This window comes from Pagrus pagrus (genome assembly GCF_965226575.1).
Source record: "Pagrus pagrus genome assembly, chromosome: 16".
In the NCBI taxonomy this organism is placed as follows: domain Eukaryota; kingdom Metazoa; phylum Chordata; class Actinopteri; order Spariformes; family Sparidae; genus Pagrus; species Pagrus pagrus.
The window spans coordinates 4339874-4364034 of NC_140200.1; the positions used below are offsets into that span (position 1 = coordinate 4339874).

Sequence of the window (24161 nt, forward strand, 5' to 3'; positions counted from 1 at the left end):
TGGTGCAGATCCAGACAAAGAAACTTTTTTTATTGCTTTCTTTAACCTTGTGAAACGTGCAGTTTTTCAACATTTTAGGTAAATCTTGATGAAATAAATCTGGTGTATTTAGGGGACTGGAGTACAAACAGGGACTGCTGGGCCTTGGCGGAGGTATGCTCTCTACTGAGTGCCAATCTAGTGTTGGATTATTATGTATGCATCAATGTGAACATCCCTAATGTTTAAAGGTAGAGCTAATTTCAACTACTTTATGCGGGGTAGCTCATGAATCATCCCCAGGAATCAAACTTCTATCTTGACACATCACATCATCGCGTATTTGTTTATTGATCTGAACCAGTAAAATGGACATTAATTAAGATGATGCATGAGAGTGTTGAGCCTCAGTAAATGGAGGAGCTCGTCTGCAGGTCAGAAATATTCTCACTGTCACCATGCAGCGTCATTATTGAGATGCCATCTTTATTTCTAACACAATGAGTAGAAACAGACTCCTGGCTGCTTTTCAGAAAGAGCTCGGCTGACACCTTGTGGACAATGTTTGCCACTGTTTTTTTTTGTTTGTTTTTTGCAGGGCGGCTGTTGCAGTGCACTTCTGTAACGTGAAGAAGGAAACATATTAGAGCACCACTGTCTTTGTATGTCTCTATTTGCAGCAGTCCAGTCTGTGGAGGACTGTTGTTTTGCCTGAACATCTGTAAATGTGACGCCCTGCACATGGACACAATCACCAGGCATTTTATTTTTTATTTATTTTTTAATCTTAAATAAAAATGATTGTCTGTCACCTGACTGACACCATCATGTCTATTTATAAATCACCCCCCCCCTCCCCTCCCCTGTGTCTCACTCTTCCTCCTCCCACCTCCCCTCCTCATCCCACATTACGTCATCGCTGGATTTTTTTTGGGGGGGGTGCAGCTCTGAGGCGAAGCATGCACTTGCAGGAAACGCCGGACAGCCTTTTTGTCTTCAGATGATCTCGTTTGGTTTAATATCCGTCATTAGAAGAAGCGACAGAGGGGAGACACACGCACGGACACACAGCGGGGTGTGAGGCGGGACTTCCTCCGGGGCTGTTTATCTCGTCGTGCAGCGCAGAAGGCGAGCCAGTGCAGGATCCGATAACAAGGTAGGCTTGTTGACAGCAACACAACATTCAGCCTGTGTGTGTGTGTTTTTTTTTTCAATTCGTGCGTTTGAATTCCTTCACGTCGCTTCAGCCGGTCCGCTCGTGTGAAATTGGACCCGGTGCCGGTGCTGTGTGTTGTTGCAGCTGTTAGCTGCGCAGCTCAAACACCGAGGAGCCCGTTTCCTCTTTATGTGACTGATGTCATTAAATAGTTTGTTTGTGCTTGTTATTATTATATATCCAGAGACATCACTGCCCTCCTGACCCGTCATGTCCTCACTGCTAATGTCTCCTGTCTGGTTTCTGTACTGAAGAGCTGGATATATTAAAATTCATCTCAATGTCCTGATACAACACTTGTTATTATGGGCTGGAATTTGGGCTATTTCAGGAATGTGACAGGGCTTTAAAGCTGAATTACACTGATCTTAATGTGAATTTAATGTTTTTTCTAATGCTGCAGCTGCACTACTGATTAGTTTTCCAATAAACTGATTAATGATATGATCATTTAATACCCAACACAAGGTCTCAGAGCCAGAGGTGACATCTTTGAATGTCTATTTAAGTCTAACCAACAGTTCAAAACCCAAAGATATTCAATTTACAATGTAATCCAACAGAGAATCACATTAAATTCTCATATTTAATACGGGAGTAACGATACAACTATCCGAATCGATATATCGATCCAATAGCGTCGATGCAAAGTGAAAACATCGACTCATATCGCCGATATCGTTAAGATACGCCTTTATTTTGAAATTCCCACGGCAGGTCTGTGTCACTGTTTCCATCCATGTGCAGCTCCTTTCTAAACAGTGCTTTGTTTTTATTATCTCATATCGATCGCAGGCCCCTGTATCGAATTGAATTGAAATCATATCGTGGCAGACTTTGTGATGTCGGCAACTATCGTATCGTTGTCCAAAGAATCGTTATAATATCGTATCGTGATGAAACTACTAAAACAGCCCCAGATCCTAATCAAACAGACAGATGTGAGCACGTTTGTCTGCATACTTTTGTCCAGATACGAAAGGTTAATTGCTTCGCCTCACTCAGTTCTTCCTAAGAAGTTTTTGTGTGTGTTCGTAGGTTGTCTCGTCACACACACATCACAATGCTGGGCCTGTTGCCGCAAGGAGGCTGCAGTCCTCTGGTCTGCCTGTGGGCCCTGCTGCTGCCTCTGGTCTCTCTCAGTCACTTGAACCAGCACGGACACAGGGGCCACAGCGCGACGGACCGGCCAAAGCTGCTGCTCTTGTCCTTCGACGGCTTCCGCTGGGATTACATTGACCGGGTCCCGACGCCTAACTTCAACAGCCTCATGGAAAAGGGGGTGATGGTGAAGCAGGTGGAGAGCGCCTACATCACCAAAACCTTCCCCAACCACTACAGCTTGGTGACGGGGCTGTACGCCGAGTCTCATGGCATCGTGGCCAACGAGATGTATGATCCCGTTCTCAACCGCTCCTTCTCCATGGAGACGGACAGTATCTATGAGTCGCAGTGGTGGGAAGAGGCGGTGCCTCTTTGGGTGACCGTCCAGAAAGCTGGAGGCCGGAGTGGGGCAGCGATGTGGCCGGGGTCTGACGTGAAGATCCACGGCATGTACCCCAATGAATTCCTCCAGTATAACGCGTCGGTCTCCTTTGAAACCAGAGTGGAGCGGATCATCGAGTGGTTCTCCGCACCCAAAGAAGCAGCAGTGGATTTTGCAGTTCTGTACTGGGAGGAGCCGGACGAGAGCGGGCACAGCCTGGGACCTCAGAATCCCCTCATGGACGTGGTCATCGCCGGGATCGACGAGAAGCTCGGCTTCCTCATGAACGAGCTGAAGAAGGCGGGGCTGTACGAGAAAGTCAACCTGATAGTGACCAGCGACCACGGCATGGCACAGCTCTCAGCTGATAAGATCATAGAGCTGGATGTGTATGTGAGCAGAGACCTGTACACCTGGGTGGATAAGAGTCCAGTGGTGGGAATACTGCCCAAAGAAGGTATCACTTTAAAACATGTGTCACATCCAATACTGTCAATGAACTTGATTAAAGAAATTGGATGCCATTTTGGGAAATATAACTCCTTTAAATGGGCTATATGTAAGAATTTGAGTTGAAAACATGTAAAAAAAAATAAAAGTTTCATCAGAAAGTGAAGAAATAGCAGCTTTGAATTCATGATTTCTATGTATTTTTTTTTTGCAGAAATCTCAGAAGTTAGCATGCTAACCACCCAAACCTTCCCAGTGTAAACATTAACACTCCCCAGTCCGAACCGCTAGCTGCACGGCTAACTGAGCTAACGAGTTTACGGCAGCTACAGTTAGCAGCAGTTTGTAGTTTCTCTGGTGATCTGTAGCCTTCTATTTGTTTTGTAGTATGACTTTAACAGGTGGCCGATTCGACCCTTGTGATGTATGTACATTTTAGGAACATTGAGCTTAATTTAGAATATTTTTGGGGGGTATTTTCTTCAGTTATAAATATATTTTTGGATTAATTTCTCCTACTTATTCTGCTTCTTATCCTAAAATCAAATTTTTGTATCTGTGGACATTTTCTACCGTTGCTTTATCACCTGTCTTGCAGGGAGGCTTGAGGAGGTTTATAGTCTGCTGGTGGATGCAAACCCCAACATGGTGGTGTACAAGAAGGAGGAAATTCCTGCACACTTCCATTATCAACACAACGTCAGGATCATGCCGATCATCCTGGAGGCCAAGGAGGGCTGGACCATCATGCAGAACAGGACCGGGCCCTTCATGTGTACGTGTTTTAAACCTCAGTACTCAGAGTTACTCTATCCAGTTGTTTCAAACGGCAGGTTCCTACTGCTCTATTAATAGCCTCTCAGGAGATTTATTTTCAGACACTGAACCAAAGCTAGCTCATGTTATACCAGCTGTAATTAACAAAGAAAGGCAGATTTATTTTCCCTAAAAACAGCAGGAGTGTGTGTGTGTGGGTTTTGGATGTTTGCAGTGCAGTTATTCTCCTTGATCCAATTCAAATCAAGCAGGTATTTTTTTTCAAACGCCTCCTCTTCAGACTCTCAGATCTCAAACTGTGTATCAAGGAGGGCAGGAGTTTTTTCACTGCAGCCACAGATTACATCATCTATTCCTCATCTCTTGATAATCAGTAAGATTACCTCGTTGAGTCTGCAGCTGTGAGACTGCCTGGTTGGATATATGTAGTATTGGGTTGCAACGGTACTTAAAAGTCAGAAGTCTGAGATACTGTACTGTACTGATGGTAGTTAAACCCACTGATGCCGCTGTCACAGGCATCACTGTTAAACTGTATTGATGTGTGAATCTGGTCACTTCTTCAGGGATGAAATAGCACTGATAGATTTTAGGAGCAGCAGTTAGCCAGTCTTAACTTTCATCGAATGGCTTTGTGCTTGTGTGTTTTGATGTAATTTTTTAGTCTTGCTCGTGCGCCGCAGTGATTGATTTAGCAGTAACCAGTTTGCCGGGGCAAGCAGCGATGGTAGTAAATCATCTGAGATTGCAGCAGTGCCAGTTTTCATAAATCTCTAAACGAAAAGTGATGCCTGTGATTCATGGTGACGTCTCTAGAATAATAATAACAGTGCAAGAATGATTACCAATGTGACTAATGTATTTCGTTTCTTCTCTCTCCAGTGGGAAACCATGGCTATGACAACACCTTACACAGCATGCAGCCTCTGTTTGTGGCCCACGGGCCGGCCTTTCGTCAGAATTACGTGAAGACCTCCATGTCCGCTGTTGACCTTTACCCCCTCATGTGCCACATCCTGTCCATCCGACCTCTACCAAACAACGGCTCCCTCTTTAACGTGAAGGACCTGCTGGCCGAAGAGCCAATTCAATCCACGCCCAGCCCCCCTCCTAGGGTCAAGGAATACTCCTACGCCCCCGTCTGGGGTTCGTTCCTCGGTGTGTTGTTGGTGCTGGGCTTTCTGGGAGTCTACATCAGACAAATGACGATCAAACAGATGTACCCACTGAAGCACAAAGGCTGGGAGATGTCGCAGCCCTTACTGCAAGAGGACTTGCACCTGTAGCTGAAGAAACGGGAAATGACGGCAGACGTAAAAGAAGAGGAGGTATTGCTCCCCAAGGTAGTCCGCTCTGTCCAGAAGCATCCCCTGAACACCTCCCTTACACGACTAAACGCCTTTGCGCTGCTGTTTATATTGGTTTGAGATCAAGGGAATGTAATCTCACCTCCTAATCACGTATAGAGGTGCACTTTGCTTGCTTGAGTGTAAGGGAAATGTTCCAGGGTGTGCTTCTGATGCAGGCTTAATCAAGATAATAAACCTTTACATGGGCTTTATAGTAGCTTTGCTTTGATTGTGAAAATTTACCCAATATCATCTCATTGTTTTCATTGTAATTTAATAAGTAAAGCTTCAAAGCTTAGAGTGGAATTTAAACCTGGCAAGTGTGAGCCTTTGTCGGCCAAAACCATGACTTGAATAACATGAGGGTGTCAGTGTGCTTGAAATGAACCCCTTTCGCCTGAAGGTAGAAGCGTTTGCAGCTGAAGGTGGTGGTGAAAAGCCAGCCATCGTAGAGGGGAGACAGAAAGTAGGGCAAGAAGCAATAACTGTGCACACTTTCAGACAATCTTTCAATCGACGGCATTCATGGTGTTGCACTCATTTGCGCATAGGAAAGCAAAAGAGCTTCAAGGTCAAACTCTGCCTACTTTCCTCCTGAATACACAGCGCCGTGAAGTGGACGTGAGGTCGGATTGTCAGGTTTGTTACAAAAAATGGGCAGACACCGCTCTGCCACCATCAGTCAGGAGTGGAGGGAGGCTAACATGACGTGCCAGATGGTTTCTTGCACAGTATCATCTGCGTAACAAAGCAACAGATCATGGTTTGTTACACAGAACCATCTGGGAAGTCCTGTTTGAAAACTGTTGGGCAAAAAGTACAAAGAAGAAGGGTGGAGACAAAAGCCTTCAGTGCGTTCTTTGCTCTTCTTTCACTGAGATATACTCTCCAGCTCTGATATAACCGATGCGGCATCTATGCAAACCTCTGAGGAGGTTGCAGTTGCATCTCTCGCTGGTCGTCACGTCTAAACGACGCCAGTAGCTGCCAGTAGCTCCTCACAGGACACCGATTGGTGGTTCGACAACAAGCACATAGATTAAAGCCTGGCGAGATGGAAATCCAGCTGCCTCCTCAAAGGTCTCAGATGCCGCCCAAAAACCCGACTTTGTTTGAAGCACACTGACACCTTTACTCAGTAGCAGCGGTAGTGAGATGTGGTTTATCCGGCCTTCGCAGTAAGCCTTGTCAGGTTTTTGCCACCGATTGTTCTACTCGTGGTCCGAGCACTGAATTATACGTTATTTGAAAAATGCTGTGATTAATCAGAAGAGTAGTCAAACCTCATCTCGTTCCTGGAGGTCGGCTGAGGTCGGTATCTTTTATGAATGTTACTCGGATGCAGATTGTCCCACTGAGGTTTTCACTCGATGTGCCAGGGCCATCGCTCATATGTGTAGGTCGTTCCATTGAGCCGATCACATCACGGCCTCGCTCTTTAGTAGTCAGTTACCATTTGCCTTTTTAACTTAACGGAGATTATCTCTCTGAGGTGTGCAATCGTTTGTGTGTGAGTCCGTTTTTATTTGTAGAGTTTGAGGGCATTTTTTCTGTACAGATGAACGTGGTAAACCCTCGTCTTCATACATTTGACTGTCATCGCCATGGTCATTTGTTGGTGAAATGTGAAGTGCAATTGCTACTGGTCAGTATTTCGTCATAGGGATTTTAAAAGGGTTTTGTTGTTGCTCTGGTTGAGAAGACTATTTTGGCATGACTTGCAAGAACTGTTCCCCTGATTTGCACTACTAGGATCGAAATGAAACAGAACGAAGGGGACAGTAGTTGGATGCTTCTTAGGTGATGTATGATTTGCACTTCTTGTTCGTAGTTGCTATTTGAAATTATATATATATATTAAAAAAAAAAAAAAGTTAGGTGCCTCTTACCAAAAAGCTTTTCGATTTAGCATAATCATAGAAAGTCAAGTAGAAATCCAAAATCTGCAAATAAAATCTAATATTTTTCCAGCATCGTTTAAGAAAAATTTGGTTCAATTTTCTCCTTTATGCTTTTAGATGCACTGACTAATAACTGTGCCCAAAAACAAATGACAGACAACACTGTGATAGATACTTTTTACAAAATTTAAATTCATAAATTGAAAAAGCATTTGTATGAAAAATTGTTAATTTTCTGATAATTGTCTTATTTTATTAAAAGAGGAAGTGTGTCTGATAATTTTCCCCTGACTTGTTGACAGATAAATGAAATATAGTATATTTAAAAATGATTTACTTGGAATTGTTACTAAAGAATAATAATTATTAGATGAGGTTTTTTTTCTCAGTTGATTATTAACTTGGATTTGAAATATGGAGATTTAATATGATTTACAAAAGTAACTATCTTTTTGCCATGTTGATGCAATTAGTCTTCTGAAATTAAAGGGACTTCTGTGAAACTAAACAACTTGTATATTTCTTTTTTCTGTGTGTGTGTGTGTGTGTGTGATCAATAGGACATCAGGTTGTTATCATTTTGGGACTATATGACAGTTATATGGGTGGATACACACATGTGGATACCAGATAATACAAATAAAATTAATAGAATATAAAACTGTGGTGAGAAAAAACAGTAAAAAGAAAAAATAATTGGTAAGACTTTATAATAAGCATAATTAATAAATTGTACATTTATAGTTAATTAAACATGAGTTCTTTCACTTTTAACAAACAAAGAAAGGATTAAGCAACATTTATAAACATCAGTTGGCCGTCCAAATAATGTTTACAGATTAACTACACAGTATTTAATAACATTTACAGTTGCTTAATAAATGGGTTATAAAGCATGTCATTGTTTATAACTATTAAATACCTATCAACTTAAATATATATATATATATATATATATATTTTGAAAGTATATATAAGTAAAAAATATTCAAAATATATATATAACCTTGACTCATTTGATTTTAACTTCTTATTCTCAAATCATTTTTGTACAGCCCCTTAGAAAAAAGAAAAATCAGAATTTAAAGTAAATATTTATAGCAACATTATGTAGAAATTGGCATTTTGTACAATTTTTGCAACACCACTTTCATAAAAACAATACGCAGGTCTTTAACAATCTGTCAGACGTAAACTCATTACGTCATAACAATGTCATGTGTTGAAACTTGTGTGTTGAAGTAAACATGTGATACAGTCACTGGAGTTACATAGTGCAGACACAAGTGATGGGGCGGAGTGGCTGAGACAGAGACGCCATTCATCCTGCAACAAGACACTGTACCATCAAAATGATTTTTGCATTATGCAATTATTTCTACACACCGTAACATTTTTGTACCACATGTGGACACCAGATAATAAAAATAAAATTAATGAAATATAAAGCTGTGGTGAAATAGCAAAAACAATGTTAATACCTTATAATCACCATCATTAATACATGGTAAATTTATAGTTAATTATAATTATATTATAATAATATATTATATTGTTAATATATAATGATATATTATATTATTTATTGAGTAATTGTAAAACATTTTTATAAACCTCAACTTTATAATAGCTATCAAAATAAAGTTTATAAGTGAACTACACAGTATTTACTAACATTTACAATAAACAATTGCTAAATAAATGGTTTATACAGCATTTCACTGTTAATTAACAGTGTAATAACTATAAGTATACTATTAACTTTAAAAGATATTCTTCTTCTCCTCAAATCATTTTCATACAGTCCCTCAGAAACATGAAATATCATAAATTAAAGTGAATATTTAACATATTTAACAAACAAACGAAGCGAATCAGTTGCTTCAAAAAAAAGTGAACTAGTCCTGAAGATGTTGTAGAAAATGTAAAAGTCAAAGGCAAAACTTAAGAAATGAAGTTAAACCGTCAAAATTGTCCCAACTTTTTATTTTCACACTTTGACATGAAGAATATGTAAAAATATAAAATACAACTGCTCTGTGTGTCTCTGCTCTGGAGGTATTACACGTAAATGGAGGTGTCCTCCCTGCCAACATGTCCTTGAAGGCTCAGGCCTCAGCTCCTGCATGAATCACTTGTTAACTTGAAGGATCAAAGGTCTTTTATGAGTTATCGCTGGAATTTGCCCAGGCAGCCGCTCAGCCAGTCAGTCAGCCAGTCATTCAGCCAGTCAGTCAGAGGCAGGCGCACCGTGTGCCACCACTTTGACCACTCCAGCACTCCTCCTCCACGTTAAACCCCGAGCTCACCCACCACCAGCAAACATGGACAACATCAGTGACACAGTGGAAGACAGAAGTGTGCACGAAGAGCGCAGTGATGGATCTGAGAGCCCCGACCGAGAGCCCAAGTGTGAGAGCGCAGGTGAGGAGGCCAAGGAGCAGCTGGTCAGCGAGGCGCAGGTCCACGCCCCTGCCGAGGGAGAGCGCAGCTCGCCGGACTACATGGACACCAGGGACGAGGACAAACACAGCTCCTCGTCCTCTTCATCCAGCGATGATGAGGAGGTGAAAGCAGAGGAGGAGGCGAAAGCAGAAGAAGAGGTGAAAGCAGAGGAGGAGGTGAAAGCAGAGGAAGTGGTGGAGGAAAAGGTAGAAGTGGAGCCGGAGCCGGCGGTGGAGGAGGTGGTGGAGGTGAACGGCGAGGCGCACGACGGATCCAGGCGCTCATCGTCCTCCTCGGCATCCTCCGCTTCCCCCGGAGACGCGTGCGACGACCCGCCGAGGACCCAGGAGGAGGATAACGCTGAAGATGGGATGCTGATGGCCTACACCCACCACGACACCAGCACCGACCAGGAGGAGACCGTCGACTACACCCTGAAAACTCTGGAGAGCGTGACTCTGGATGAGAGCAGCGCTGCGCCGGCGGACCCCAGCCAGCCTGAAGTCGCCCTCTTTGTCAAGGTAAGACAGAAGACTAACACGTCTGAAAGAGTTTGCTTCTACATTTTAAAGTTTCTCTTTGGCCTCTTGAAGCCATGCTGTGTCTTTACTGTGCAGAAATCTTTGCTTTTTTCTTGTTTGGTGTCACAGTTGGTTACTCATCATGGAAAACCAACACTGCACAGTACAGACCTTAATCCCTCTTAAATAAGTGTCAACCAACTGAATATTCTGCATTTTGGGGTCTGAACATTCATTTAAACCGTAGGACAACAGCAGCATTACAACATCTGGCGTGTCCTAGATTAGGGTCATATATTGAGGAACACCCTCCTGAAGTGTAACGTCAATCTGTTTTTATGGATGTTGATGTTGGTGTGCCAAAAAAACATGACTAATGACAACATTAACCTCGGATGATAAGATAATAATCACATAAAACAATATAGCCAGCACCGGATGATGTGCTCTGGGTATTTCCCTGTCACTCCCCACAGTCAGGACGTGACTGACTTGACTGTGTGGACACCCTTTGTAGGTCATATTGAACAAATACATACAATACAGAACAAATTTATTATTTACTTTATCAACTACAATGATAAAGTAAATAATAGGTAACATATGAGAGAAATACAAATCTTATCCTCGTATTTATAGCCAGAGTACACAGATGGTTTTCCGTTGAAGCTTAACTTCATGTGAATGTTATTTAAATGTAACTTTTTGACATCGGTGATTAGAAACGAAAGAAAATCAATAGCAGAGTGTTGATTTGAGGGAGAAAAGTCAGCGGAGCAGCGATCTCTTTGTCAGTGCCTTCAACCCCGAGGCGGCCTGATGTAATAATTAACCTGTTTACTGTACGGCCATAGAAACCAGGGGTGAACTCCACGCTTGAGCAAATCTAGCTGTGTGTTTTTGCTGCTGTCTCTGATAGAGCCGGTGTGTGAGGCGGAGGCTACTATCAGTACACTCAGGGGTCACTTTGCTGATTGGGCAACAGAGATTGAGAGTCAAGGGGGGGAGGCAGGACTGAACGAGCTCTGTTTGAGGACAACAATGGCCTCGTAACAGGGAGTGACAGTGGTAGTTTGTGCAAAATATTCAAATTGTCATGTCTTCATATTATATAAACAAAGTCTACGGTCAGATGAAAAAGTGGGTGTTTGCAGTCAACACAGCTCAGACTCCCTCCGAAAGCTGCAACAGCCACTGGGGCAAGAGTTAATTTCATGAATATGCCATTATCATAAGAACAACATACAAGGGAAAATTCTTCCTCTGGTTTAGGATATATTCGTCCTTGCAGCTGATTTTTCAACCCAGTCACCAATAGAAAGGTAGAAATGTTAGTAAAATGTTAGTTTTTTGGCTTAAAATACCTTGTTTTGTTGGCACAAACACAGCTGGAGTCATCCCGAGGTCTCGTCAGAAATATTCGGTTCAGTCGCCAACTATATGATCTGAAAATGTCCCGACATCTGATTAAAATATCCAGTGTTGTTACCATGAACACGGCTGGAAAATGTTCTGACCTCTCGTTGAAATATACAGTTTTGTCACTACAAAATCTTTTGGAAAATGTCCCCACATCTTATCAAATTTTTTTCATTTTTTTCACCGTGAACACGGCTGGAAAATGTCCCGACAAGTTAAAAATATCCAGTAGTTTCATGCTTACAAATGTTGAAACATTATCTTGAACTGTTTCACCCACGTCACCACCGTCCCCTGCACCTCCCGATGTGAAAGTCAGTAATTTAAAGACATTTGACATGTAAAAACTTGAACGTTTTCATGATTTGCAGAAACATTTGTTGGGATGTAGGATTTCACTTCAATCGGAAACCAGCATGTTGCCATAATTACGGTACAAAAGGTCAAAAGCACAAACGGATATACTATCATGACGCCATTATATCACAATTATGATAAATGTGGACCAGAGTTCACCATGGAAGTGATAGCACACTTGGCCTCTTCTCCTCATTCCCCTCCACCCTCTTTCCTCTCCGGCCTGTGGGTGGATTTCCCAACAGATTAATCTTCAACGGCCGCCATAAACCAAACTGCTGTAAAACCAGGGAGGAGAGTAATGAGGTGATCTGTCCATGTGGCTCCTCCCCCCGCTGTCTGTGACAAGGCTGGAGAAAATACTATCACTCAAAACTAATTTCACAGGGAATCCTTTTCTAATTGCGTCCTGTGTGATTGAGATAACACTCACTGTGCAAGAGCCTGAAGCAGTCGCTGCCAATGTTTGGACGGCGCTCCTCTCACACCTCAAAATCAAGACAATGCTTATATCGACAGGACGGATGTGTTGTCACGTTCGACGAGTGTGTGTCGACACAAGTTATCTTCAGTTCAGACACTCCCCTCCACCTTGGCTCTGGAAAGATAGAAGGTGTCTGTTACTGTTTGATGTTGGGGTGAATGATTAGCCCGACAAGTCAGTGATTTGAGCTTCCTTTTGTCTCAAAGTTCTCAAAGTAGTAGTTTGAGATTTGGGGCATTTGGGGCGCGTTCATAAATCCTATCTGAAAATGGATGTCGCTCTAAGAACGTGGCGCTCTGAATTTACCGACGGTCCGGTTTGTGCCACTCTGATGCTCGGAGTGACAAATGCAGCCGTAGATATGAATATTAATACCACTGTCCTAGCTGTCTGGTAGTCAACAGCCAGTTAGCATAGCTTAGCATGAAGACTGGAAATCGACCTACCACCACCTCTAAAGCTAGCCAATTCTTTATTAATCATCTATTAAATCCACCTAAACAGTGTGTACAAACACATTTGTGGGGTGAAAGTGCTAATCATTTTCTCATCAAACTCCTGGCAAGAAAAAATGAGCTATTATTAAAAGTGCTGAACCGTTCCTTTAATGATTACATGAGTTATTTGAAGAGGAACACGTTGGTAATGAGTGCAAAGAGAGATTACAATGAGCACAAATGCAACTTTTCTGTTCAAAGAGATGAAAGGTTTAACAGAATTCGATGATTTAATCTTTCATTTGTTACATTTTCCTTTTCTGTAATAATGTAGGCTATTAAGAGGCTACTTGTTTTCCTCTTAGCCTTCATGCTAAGCTAACCCTAAGCTGTATATTTACTTGACATACAGTATATGAGAGTGGTGTCGATCTTGTCCGTTTTGACATTTTCCAAAACTGTATATGGAGTATATTTGAGGAAGTCATCTCACTGATCAACTTTTTAATTATTTTTTTTACTATTTCCTTATATTTTATAGTCCGAACAATGATCAATTGGCCCAAAACATAAGTGACAGATTAATTGACATTGAAAGTGACATTGAAAGACATAAGTCGCTGCACTATATTGCTTTAATAATCATAAAACCAGCTAAATAAAGTATCTTCTCAGGTATTTACCTATAAAAGACGCTACAAACTATGACGAGCTTCTCTGAAATGCATTGAAATGCAGTTGTACCCATGTGGAACGACTGAAGCCAAATGTGATTGTAGTTGAAAGAGTAACGAACGAGATCTCTGGGCTCATTATCATGTATTGTTTTTCATCATGCGGGTGCCGTGAAGCTCTCTGAGACTCCAACCTTGATTAACGCTTATACAAAAATATCCACCAAAAACCTAAAATAACACACTCGACATCCCATGAACACTGATAATGAACTGCTTCAGCGATGGTCCCAGTAATTGGCTTGTGCCGCATGTTGGTATGTCAGCCAGGAGAGGGGGCTGCTCTATAAATAGAAACCGTTTAAAAAATTTGCTCCAGCCACCTCATGTGTCTCTCTATTATTATGCTCTCATCTGACTTTCAAATGCACGAATGATGACACATCTTTTTCTTCTTCATCTGTCAGAAATGTGCCCATTTAGATGAAAAAAAAAAAAACAGTGAGCGCCTGTCAATTTCTGATAAAGATTTTTTGCAGTCAGACCTGCTTTTTATTTTTGTTGCCCTACATAGACGTCCTTTTTTTTTTCCATCAGCGAACGCCAACTCCTGCCTTAAAAACCAAAGCCAAGCATGAATAATTGATTAAGGAATCCTCTGCAGGTCGTCTGCTGGTGATCAAATATAACCTGCGAGTCAAAAACACGTGAGCGTTAAATATGAATGCTGCGTACAAAAAGTGACACATGCTATGGAGGCGGGATATTTGGGGATTCAACTCAAAAGTAATGATATTTCTCAATAGTTTGTGAGGTTTCTGGAAAAAAAAACCCTCTTCAACCTGATCTCACCTCAAGAAGCAACAAGAGCAGAGTAGAGTAAGAAAGTGATGTGACCAGTTTAGGAGCCGTGACACAGATGAGAGAGGAGGTGGTGTGTGTGTGTGTGTGTGTGTGTGTGTGTGTGTGTGTGTGTGTGAGGGGAGTTTGGTTGCAGCGGTGGGAAGAGAGGGATGGGGCTCCACCCCCTGGTCTACTAGACTGACACCTGTTTTCCACTTTGTGTCAGTGAGAGCTTGCTCTGCTCTCCATCTGCGTCCAAATCAGAGCGTGGGGCTCTCTACCTGCCACCTGGACCGGCTCTCAGCCTCACAAACAAGGACACAAACAAGCCTGAAAAAAGGTGGTGGAGATCTTGACTCAGGGACTAGGAAACAACTCCTTAAGTTGCCAGGGATCATTTTGAGCGGAGAGAGGATAATCTCTGTTTTTTCTTCACCTTTCTTCTGGAGGATGTAGACCCTCTAAGGATAAGGAAAGGACTTTAGCTTATAAAAAAAGCGACTTAAGAATCAAGGTGACAGCCAGAACAAGGCATCATGTCCACTAACGGTCAAGACAGAGACCCTGATATCGAACTTTTTGTCAAGGTAAGACAGAGACTTAGCTGTGGTTACAGTATTTTCTAAAGTTTTTTAAGAGAGAGTAGATGAGAGGGATTTTCAGCATAGCACCGCTCATGGAGCTCATGTAACTCAATAGCAGAGGTAGAGTTGCACTGGCACACTGCTCTCTATGCTGACCCGGGATTGTTGTGACAGTGATACTGAAGCTGCCTGTTGATGGTGGGAAGCTGCTGAGGTACCATTAGCCCATTAAAAGCAGACTGTTTTGTTTTTTTAAAGGGAAAACTGCATTGTGTTATTGAACTAAGATGCTAATTTTAGATTTGGTGGGCTAATTCTCTTCACTCACAGTCCATTAAATCTGTTCTTTTATATTCCTCATGGCATTATTTTAGCGCACGGATCAAAAGATGCTCCAGATAATCACCGAAAATAGAGCAAAAAATGATCAAAGCACCAGTTGGAAGTGCCACCTCCAGTAGACACAGCAGTGTTGTTTTGTTCTGCACGACTACATGCGCTCGAGGCCCAGTGGGAAATGCTAGAGGCAGATGAATCTACCTGAGGCAGGTGGAAAAGGTTCATCGCTGCCTGGATGCACTGACCCAATTAGCCGGTCCACCTCCTGGGAAACGGGTCAGCTAGGTAACCGAAAGTTCACTGACACTCGGTCGGCTCGAGTCAAGCATGATCATCCACGAAGTTCTGCTGTTGTTGCAGCACAATGAAACTCTCATTTTTTTTTGGCCTATTTTATAAAAGGTGTTTTCAGGGCAGATCCAGTCTGATGCACAAAACCTCATATTTTCTTGGTTTCCATAGCTGCAGCCCCAATATTTGTTCCCTCCTGCTGCCACACTGAGGTGTGACCTAGATGGACAGAGAACTATGCTGCTGCATCAGCCCTGCACAAGATTTAGACCTTCACTCATCTGTTCAACATATCATGACGACACAATATATTCTGGTTAATGTAGCGTTTTGTTTAATGTAGCAACTGAGCTCTTTGAGAGGATCAATACATCGTAGGAAAGTGTGTAGCAGCGTGACAACAGGCTCCATCAGTTCACGTCAGTAACCCAATGACCAGATTCAGATTTTTGATGAAATCATAACGATTGGTTTCCACATGGTCATTAAAGGGATTTTCCTGCAGTTTTACACATTAAGATGATGTCTTCTGTGGCACTATCGGGATAACCTTAGCTATAGGAGGGTCGTACGAACATGGATGTGGACTTCTAAACATGTGTGTGTTTATATTGAAAATAAAAAAAGATTGGTTGCATTACGGGATTCAACATTTTAGGGGCTTGACCATTTGTTGAGAATAAAAGCGTTGCTATCTCTGGTGAAGACCTGTTGAACCCTCCAAACACTTCTAATACTAATACAACCCCCAACGAGATCATGCTCAGACTTCTTGAGCGGAGCTGCCGGAGGATGCAAAATGAATTTCAGAGTAAACCGACAATTAAGCTGCATCACATCGAATTGTATTGTATGTGCAGTAGCTCAGCACTCCTTGTGTAGGTGCCTGTCGTATCGTATCGTATCGTATCGTATTGTATCTTATCATATCATATCGTATCGTATCGTATCGTCTCGTAAAGCTCAGGTATTTTGAGAAACATGGTACTTATGGGCAAATTGTACACTTAAGTTCAGTTTAATGAAATAAGTTCAATCTAAATAGCTAATTATCTATACTGAAATTAAAATAGCAAAAATAATTTACTCATTTTATCTCTCAGCCCTAATATCTGATCTTTCTATTGGAATATGGAAAGATGCATTTTCACTGAGGCTGGACAATATGGCCTAAAAATAATATCACTACAATTTTTAGGCTTTAATTGCGATACAAGATATAAATCTGAATGTTTACTCTCAAATCTATTTAAAAGTACTTTATTAAAATGCCAGCACTGGGCGATAAAATCACCTCAATATCGATATTGTCACAATATTCAATTACATATTAACGCAATGAGATTTTTGATAATTAATCATCAGTAATGTTGATGTAATGCAGCCATTTAAGCCAGGAACACTTATGCCGTATCATAATTTAACAAAATCAAAAATCTAAGACGATATATAGTCGCATATCACAATAACAATATAATATCGATATATAAACCTAGAAACAGAGGAAACATAAAAACATGAGGACTTGTCTTGTTTGCACTGCCTTGGTAATGATACATTGTCATTTATTCTCATTTAAATGTGTAATAAGACAAACTAAAACAGTGTAGATATATGTGATGGCTCATGTGAAGTAACATTGCCTCCGGTGGACTCATCCCCAGATCACTCAGCGGCTCCATGCGCTCACGTTCCTTGTGCCGACAGGCCCTGGTTGTGTGTGACAGCTTTTGTCCTCCTATGTTCTAGATGTTGATTGGCCATTATCAGCTGGCCGTGTATTGTGTTACCGCCGTGCCGCTGAGCCCAGCCATAACAATGCACGGACAGAAGCATCACATGCGCTCAGGCAGCATGACAGCACTGAGCATCAATGGCTGGCGTACATACAGTTGGCTCAGCTACTTTTTAGACTGACAGCTCTGTTTTCTGGTCTTTGCTAGGAGCAGCGCTGTGCTGTCGGGCACACGTACTCAATGTTTTTCACTTCAGTGTAGTATCTTTTATTTGTGAGGTGAAGGCTGGTGCTGCATTCAAGTAAATTATTGAACATTATTTGTGATAGTAGCCTTCTTGAAGATTGTGTTAGAAAAATTGCACACACTGTCATTTAATCCACTTGTTTCTTGATTAAATTAAGTTTAATTCCCAGATTCTTATGTAATAAATGAAGGGGACTGCCTCCACTGTCAAATCTCTGCTCAGCCTGCTGACCCTGAGGTCATTGCACTCATTTTTGCTGTGTTGTGGACCTCTCTCTGTGTGTGTGTGTGTGTGTGTGTGTGTGTGTGTGTGTGTGTGTGTGTGTGTGTGTGTGTCTGCAGGCCGCTGCACTCGGTGCTCTGTTGGCCAGTGAACCAGCTGATGGAATCACTATGTATAATTCAGCTGGTGCCGGTGGCTCAGGTGTCACTGCTGATGCTCCGCTGTGTGTCCATACATGCCGACACATGAGCTCACAGCACGTACATAAGAATATGATGGAGAGGAAGTGATGAGTGTCTGCAGGGAGGAAAACTTGTTGTTCTGTGCAGAAAGCAGTTAAGGGACTCATTTTAAAACCATCTGGATAAATGCAGAGCTGTAAGGCACAAAGCTCTGTAGACTGTGCTGCTTCAATCTGCCCCCAGACTGTACTTTTGCTTTGACTCTGACCTTATCATAAATTTCTATCAGGGATTTAAGGGCTGACGTGTTTATGTGAGTTTGCGTAGTGTTTACATTTATACAACTCATGACGCTTCTCTCAGCGACCTAACCGGTCAAATAAAAGTCAAAGATAACAGTCGGCTAAATCCAACAAGTATTTAATTTATAGAAGCAAGGTTGCCAGGCTGTCCGAGAGACAACCTTGCGACCACAGATTTTCCCGACCGCAGAAAGCCGGTGTAGCAAGAAAGGGGGAATGTCCCTCCTCGTGAAGGTTTGAGTTCAAGCTCCCCGTGCCCCGGAGCATTTAATCCCTGCTAGTTTTCGTAGGCGGGAGCACAACCTGTACTCTGACCTCTCCGACGAGGTATCTGAGGGATTACAGAGAGGAAGACAGTGTTGATAAGAACACAAAAAGAAAAAGCTTGTTAAACCAAAGTCTCTCAGGTTTAAGTCTCTGCAGGTTTGTGAAACTGCGGATGCTCATTTTTTTTGTTCAGATGATGTCAGTGTTGTAAAAAGTCACCCATATGAATAACTTAAAACTTTAAGCATCTCGTATTAAATGTACATGCATGTCTAATGTATATACTTTATACTATATTATGACTATTATCCTCTTTGCCAATAATCAGATCTGATAATTATATAAAATCTAGATCCATGCATTAGTCCCTGAGAAATTAATGAAAAGGGCTTAGAGCGGTCTATCTCGCAATGTTAAAGAAAGTGAGGAAAAATTCCTTGATATGTCCCTTAGTTTGCATAAGCACCAAAAGTTAACGAGGTCTTTTCTGGGCCCAGAACCATCCATGGAAATCTGTTCGGTCAGCCAACAAGCAAACAAATTGACATGGGTGAAATATAACCTCCTTGGTGGAGGTAATGATTTAATTTAAGAATGGGCTGCTTTGGTTCTGATGCAGCATGCATCTGCAAAGAAACTAGTGACTAAAGTTAGTTAAGAATTCAATATTTGCCTCTAAAATGTCGTGGTATTCAACAGTTTGTAGCAATGTTTTAATCACTTTTTTATTGTTCATATGTGAGCAGATTGTTATGTTAATTAATTAATCACCTGGCAGCTCTACTAATGTCAAAAATGTTTAGACTCAACTCTGTGGTCATTTCTTGTCAATCCACTGTATGTGTATTTTTTTTATATTTCCACTACATGTCACATTTCACCACTCTGACTTGATTTCTTGCAGGCGGGCAACGATGGAGAAAGCATCGGCAACTGTCCCTTCTCTCAGCGTCTCTTCATGATCCTCTGGCTTAAAGGAGTGGTGTTCAACGTCACCACCGTCGACCTCAAAAGGTGAGGACACAGGAAGCCACCAGCACACAAACACACTTATGCACTTACCGTTTTTTTTCCTCCTGACACACTGCTTCCTCTACAGAAAGCCGGCGGATCTGCACAACCTGGCCCCGGGGACACACCCTCCTTTCCTGACCTTCAACGGAGAGGTCAAGACCGATATCAACAAGATCGAGGAGTTTCTGGAGGAAACGCTCAGCCCTCCAAAGTAATTCAACTGGAAGGTTTCACAACACGTAGTTTACAGTATCAGATTATATCGCTGACTATACACACACGCTGCGTTTCGCTGGATTTATTTCACTTCGGGAGCGCTGTTGAAAGGGCAGGAAACATTTAAGTCCAATAAAAGTAAACATGTGCTATTAGACGACTGATGTGAACTGATATAGCTGTTTGTTCTTTATGGCTGTTGTAAATCTTTTGTGAATGAGTATATATGCGTGTCTCAGATTTGATACGTGAAAACAAAAACCTGAACTATATCTGCTCTATTAGCTGCTCTACATCAGCCACAGTGTAACTTTAGAAAAATCAAGACAGGTTTATTGTTTTTTGTTATTGTTATTACCAAAATAGTGAAAAAAAAATCAGACGTAGTGTGCGAGCGGTCGCAGAGAAAACCCGTCAGATTAACTAAATCTTTCTTTTATTGCCTGCAAAGTTTTTTTTTACGTTTTAAATGGACCTTAGTGTGAGAGAGCTCGAGGGGCGGGCGGCCAAGCCCGGTGTGTGAATGTGTAACATGTTTTCAGTCTGAGCTGAGCTCCAGGTCCAGGTGTTAATGCTATCCAGATGCTTTGGTCTGACTTGCGTCTCCTTGCCTCCGTCTGTCCCCTCGCCGTCTGCTCAGGTATCCCAAACTGGCCGCCAAGCAGAGAGAGTCGAACACAGCTGGAAATGACATCTTCGCCAAGTTCTCAGCCTACATCAAGAACACCAAACCAGAGGCCAACGCCGGTGGGCCGCTCATTTTGTGCCATTTAAACTCACAGACACACACATACACACACACAACAGAACAAGCTGAATAAAGTGTGTGAGAGCCATTATTATGTTCCTCCACTAGGTAGTAGCAGAGTCCAGTATTTGAGTCTTACTTTGACTCGTATATTCTGCTGTGCTGCCACCTAGTGAAGTTTTCCCCTCACAGGTTATGTCACTTCTCCCTTTCACCGTACTTACATCCACACCTTGTGCGTTCAGTTCTAGAGAAGGGTTTGACCCGGGCCCTGAAGAAGCTGGACGACTACCTGAACAGCACCCTGCCGGATGAGATCGACGCAGACAGCATGGAGGAGGAGAAGGGCTCCAACCGAAGCTTCCTCGATGGAAACGAGCTCACTCTCGCAGACTGCAACCTGCTGCCTAAACTGCACATAGTCAAGGTAAAGAGGGAAATGTTCATTAACGTTCGAGGAAAAGTTCAGCCAAAAATAAAACATTCAGTCATTGTCTCCTGAACCTCATGCTGATGGAAAGTCAGGGGAAGTTTCATAGTCCACAAAACATTTCAGGAGCTAAACAGCAAAACAGCTTTGCAGCATTCTCCTACAACTGAAGTAGACAGGGACTTAAAATGTAAAATAATAGCTGAAAAACAACATAAAATGGCTCCATCTGCTTGTCCGGCATAATCTAAGTCTCCAGAAGCCCTGAGATCCCAAATTGATTTGAAAAGATATTATTTACACCCTCGATGCATGGTTTAGTGTGTGCACTCACTTCAGATGGAATGCTTGCTAACACTTTTAGCTTAGCAGCTAAAGTGAAGCCTAACCCTGGCTTTAAAAAAGGGTGTATATAACTTTAATATGAATAATTAAATAAATAACATTTTGTCACAATTTTTCCTTTTTCATTTTAACATATGCAGCATAGAAATCATCCAGGGGGTTGTCATTTGTTCTTACATTACTTTCCTAAAGGTGCACTATGTAGTTTCTGGAATAAAAACTCTTAAAGTCATATTTACAATATTAATAAGGCCAAAATATAAACTCAAAAATGCTTATTTGATGTTTTTCCACATAAAAAAAACAGTCATCCAGGGAAATAAGGTCCCTAGAACAGTGTTTGAAGCTACAAAGGTGGCTTCAGAAGGGTCGAGCAAAGTAAAACAGGATGAAATTGTGTTTGGACATTTTGTTAATTTGGTTTATTCAGTCATGAAAGTCAACCGCTGAAGGATTTTCTCTGTTTTCTTTCCTAAAACCGCAAAGTGCACCTTTAACTGAAAAAAAGCAGTAACTGAAGCAAATTGAATGAAATCAGGCTACAAAAATGTAAACTCTGACAACCCGTATCAGAATTCCCCCTGGGATGCACTGAATGTAACAAACGTTTGATCCACCAAATGAAATGTCTGACAGGATAAATCAAGTTTGTCTTCAGCTCACGTCGACGTCACGGCTCTGCCTTCTCTCCCAGGTCGTCGCTAAGAAGTACCGCAACTACGACATCCCCTCCGACATGACGGGCGTGTGGCGGTACCTGCAGAACGCCTACACGCGCGACGAGTTCACCAACACCTGCGCCGCCGACTCCGAGATCGAGACGGCCTACAAAGACGTGGCGAGGAGACTGGCCAAGTAAAGTCGCCAACCGACCCCGAGCTCAAACAAAATAAACCAGTAACACAAAAAAAACATCACTTTTAAAACATACATGTGACTGTCCTTATGAGTCTTCTTCGGTGGCATTTTTTTCAAGAAAACCTGAAGTTTTTGTCTTTCATAGTAAACAGGTCAGATGTTGCAGATGTCTGCGTGTTAGGTCCACACTGCTTCACAGCTCCAGATGTGATGGATTTCAGAGGTTCAGCACATCGTGTTCATGGTGTCGCAATTACAGAAACAGACACGGCTGAAGAGAAGTGGAGCGGGCGATAAATCAAGCGCATTTAACTGAATTCACAGGTTTTAAAACTACATTCAGATTTTTGCCGCTGTGAAACTTAAACATGATTGTGTCTGTCTGTATTTATTCCTCATCACACAAAGCTCTCTTTCATACGTTTCTCCACCGGTCCGCAACGGCCAAACATTTTACTAGCTGCTGATGTCAGGGTCGTTCACTTTATTTATTCTTAAGCCCACAGAAGTCTGGTCCAGCTCCAGTGTTTATGATCAAGCTTTGGCTCCTGGGGAGACACCTTGATTCATCTGTGATTGATGATGGATGCTAATTGTTTGCTGAATATGACTGTTGATTCATTTTTTTTGATTGTCATTCATTAACTTGTAGGTGTTGCTGTAGTTGTTTTTGTTTCCTTGAGCTTAAACACATCTTGAAATTCACTCCTGCTTCTGAAAGATTGATTTGTAGAGAGATTGATTTTTAATGAACACGTGCTCGATGATGGGCGGGATCGATAGCTCAGAACAAAGCCTGTGTCTGAATTGTTTGTATGCTTGAATCTGTTTGAAGCTCTAACCTTTAAAATCTGATATGGAGCCGCTTTTTAAAGGTGCGTTATGGAAGAAACTGTGTTTAAAACATCCAAAAAGTAACTAATTATCAACAGAATGTGATGAAACAGCAGTGTTGACATTATAACAAAAATGTCTTTGTGTTTTGTTGCAGAGATATCTACTAAAGTTAGCATGCTAACCAGCTAGCCCCAGCCTGTGCTTTCTCAGAGAACCACTCTGAGCTCCCATTCTGGACCACTACTAGCTGCACGGCTGACTGAGCTAACTAGCTAACAGCATCTACACTCAGCAGCAGTTAGCGGTTACTCCGGTGATACGCTGCCCCCCTGTTTGTATGAATTCTTACATATTGCACCTTTAATATATGAAAAATCCTCACGTGCCTTTATTTGGTAGAATCAAAAAATAATAATCCACGCCAATGTCACCCGCAGACGCATTCTGAAAAGTGTATTGCAGCCGGAGCTGAGACATTTGTTCTGCCTCTGGCTATTAGCGTTCAGTCCAGGTATTGATTTTGTCTTAAGTTACACATGATATTATGAATGGAGAGAGTATTTATTTAGCAGCCCCAATCAGGCCTGATTAGGCAGAGCCATTAGTGCTGCGATGAAAAGCGTCTTCCAGGCCAGGTCCACAATGGTCAGGAGCCCTGCCCTCCAGCCCCCTTCATCAAAGAGACATTTCCTCCGCTACGAGGAGTCTCTCAACATCCGCAGCCTAAAGTTCAAGTTCAAAAGTTTCATTGTCCGCGCAGAGGAGGATGGAAATTCGTCTTGGGGCTTATCGTCTTTGGCTTGTTGTCAGGCTGCAACTATAGCGAGACTTCCTCGAAGAACCATAAGGCTCTTGTGTGGTTTGGACAAACATATGATATGAAATTGGAGCATGATGACTGAGAGCCATGCTCATTGCGAAGCTCTACAAATAAAATAATATTTTCACAGATCTGCGTCTGCCTTTTCTTTTCTTTTTCGAGCGAGGTGATCAATCAACAATGATACTTGAAGGCGAGGGGTAGCAGAAAAGGTGCTGGTTTTTAGCCTCGGCTCCTGGTTCCTGAAAAGGGTTAAGTGTGCCTGACTGAGTTGATCAAATCCAGTGGTTGCAGGTCTGTTTCTCCATCTCTTACAGAGAGAAAGAAGGAGAGAGAGGGAGAGAGAGTGATGACCGTTGACAGGCTTAAATAGAGGCTTCCATGC

At 42.1% G+C, this 24161-nt stretch overlaps 1 protein-coding gene across 1 annotated transcript; it reads left to right on the forward strand.

Moving 5' to 3' along the window:
- Positions 1-908: 908 nt before the first annotated feature.
- Positions 909-23887, forward strand: LOC311271342 (uncharacterized protein). The gene is made up of 10 exons (XM_084376957.1): positions 909-1135; positions 2234-3138; positions 3730-3906; positions 4791-5190; positions 9353-10124; positions 19413-19522; positions 19608-19733; positions 20379-20485; positions 20732-20913; positions 21956-23887. The coding sequence occupies exons 2-10, from the start codon at positions 2259-2261 to the stop codon at positions 22118-22120; spliced, it is 2919 nt and encodes a 972-aa protein (XP_084233083.1). The 5' UTR covers positions 909-1135; positions 2234-2258; the 3' UTR covers positions 22121-23887.
- The last annotated feature ends 274 nt before the right edge of the window (positions 23888-24161 follow it).

What these genes read in the sequence shown, in the direction of transcription:
- LOC311271342 (XM_084376957.1), top strand. Translation starts at nt 2,259, where the DNA reads ATGCTGGGCCTGTTGCCGCAAGGAGGCTGCAGTCCTCTGGTCTGCCTG. An exon ending in GGGAATACTGCCCAAAGAAG is followed by an intron (nt 3,139 to 3,729) that starts GTATCACTTTAA and finishes CCTGTCTTGCAG; the next exon opens with GGAGGCTTGAGGAGGTTTAT. An exon ending in GAAACGCTCAGCCCTCCAAA is followed by an intron (nt 19,734 to 20,378) that starts GTAATTCAACTG and finishes CCGTCTGCTCAG; the next exon opens with GTATCCCAAACTGGCCGCCA.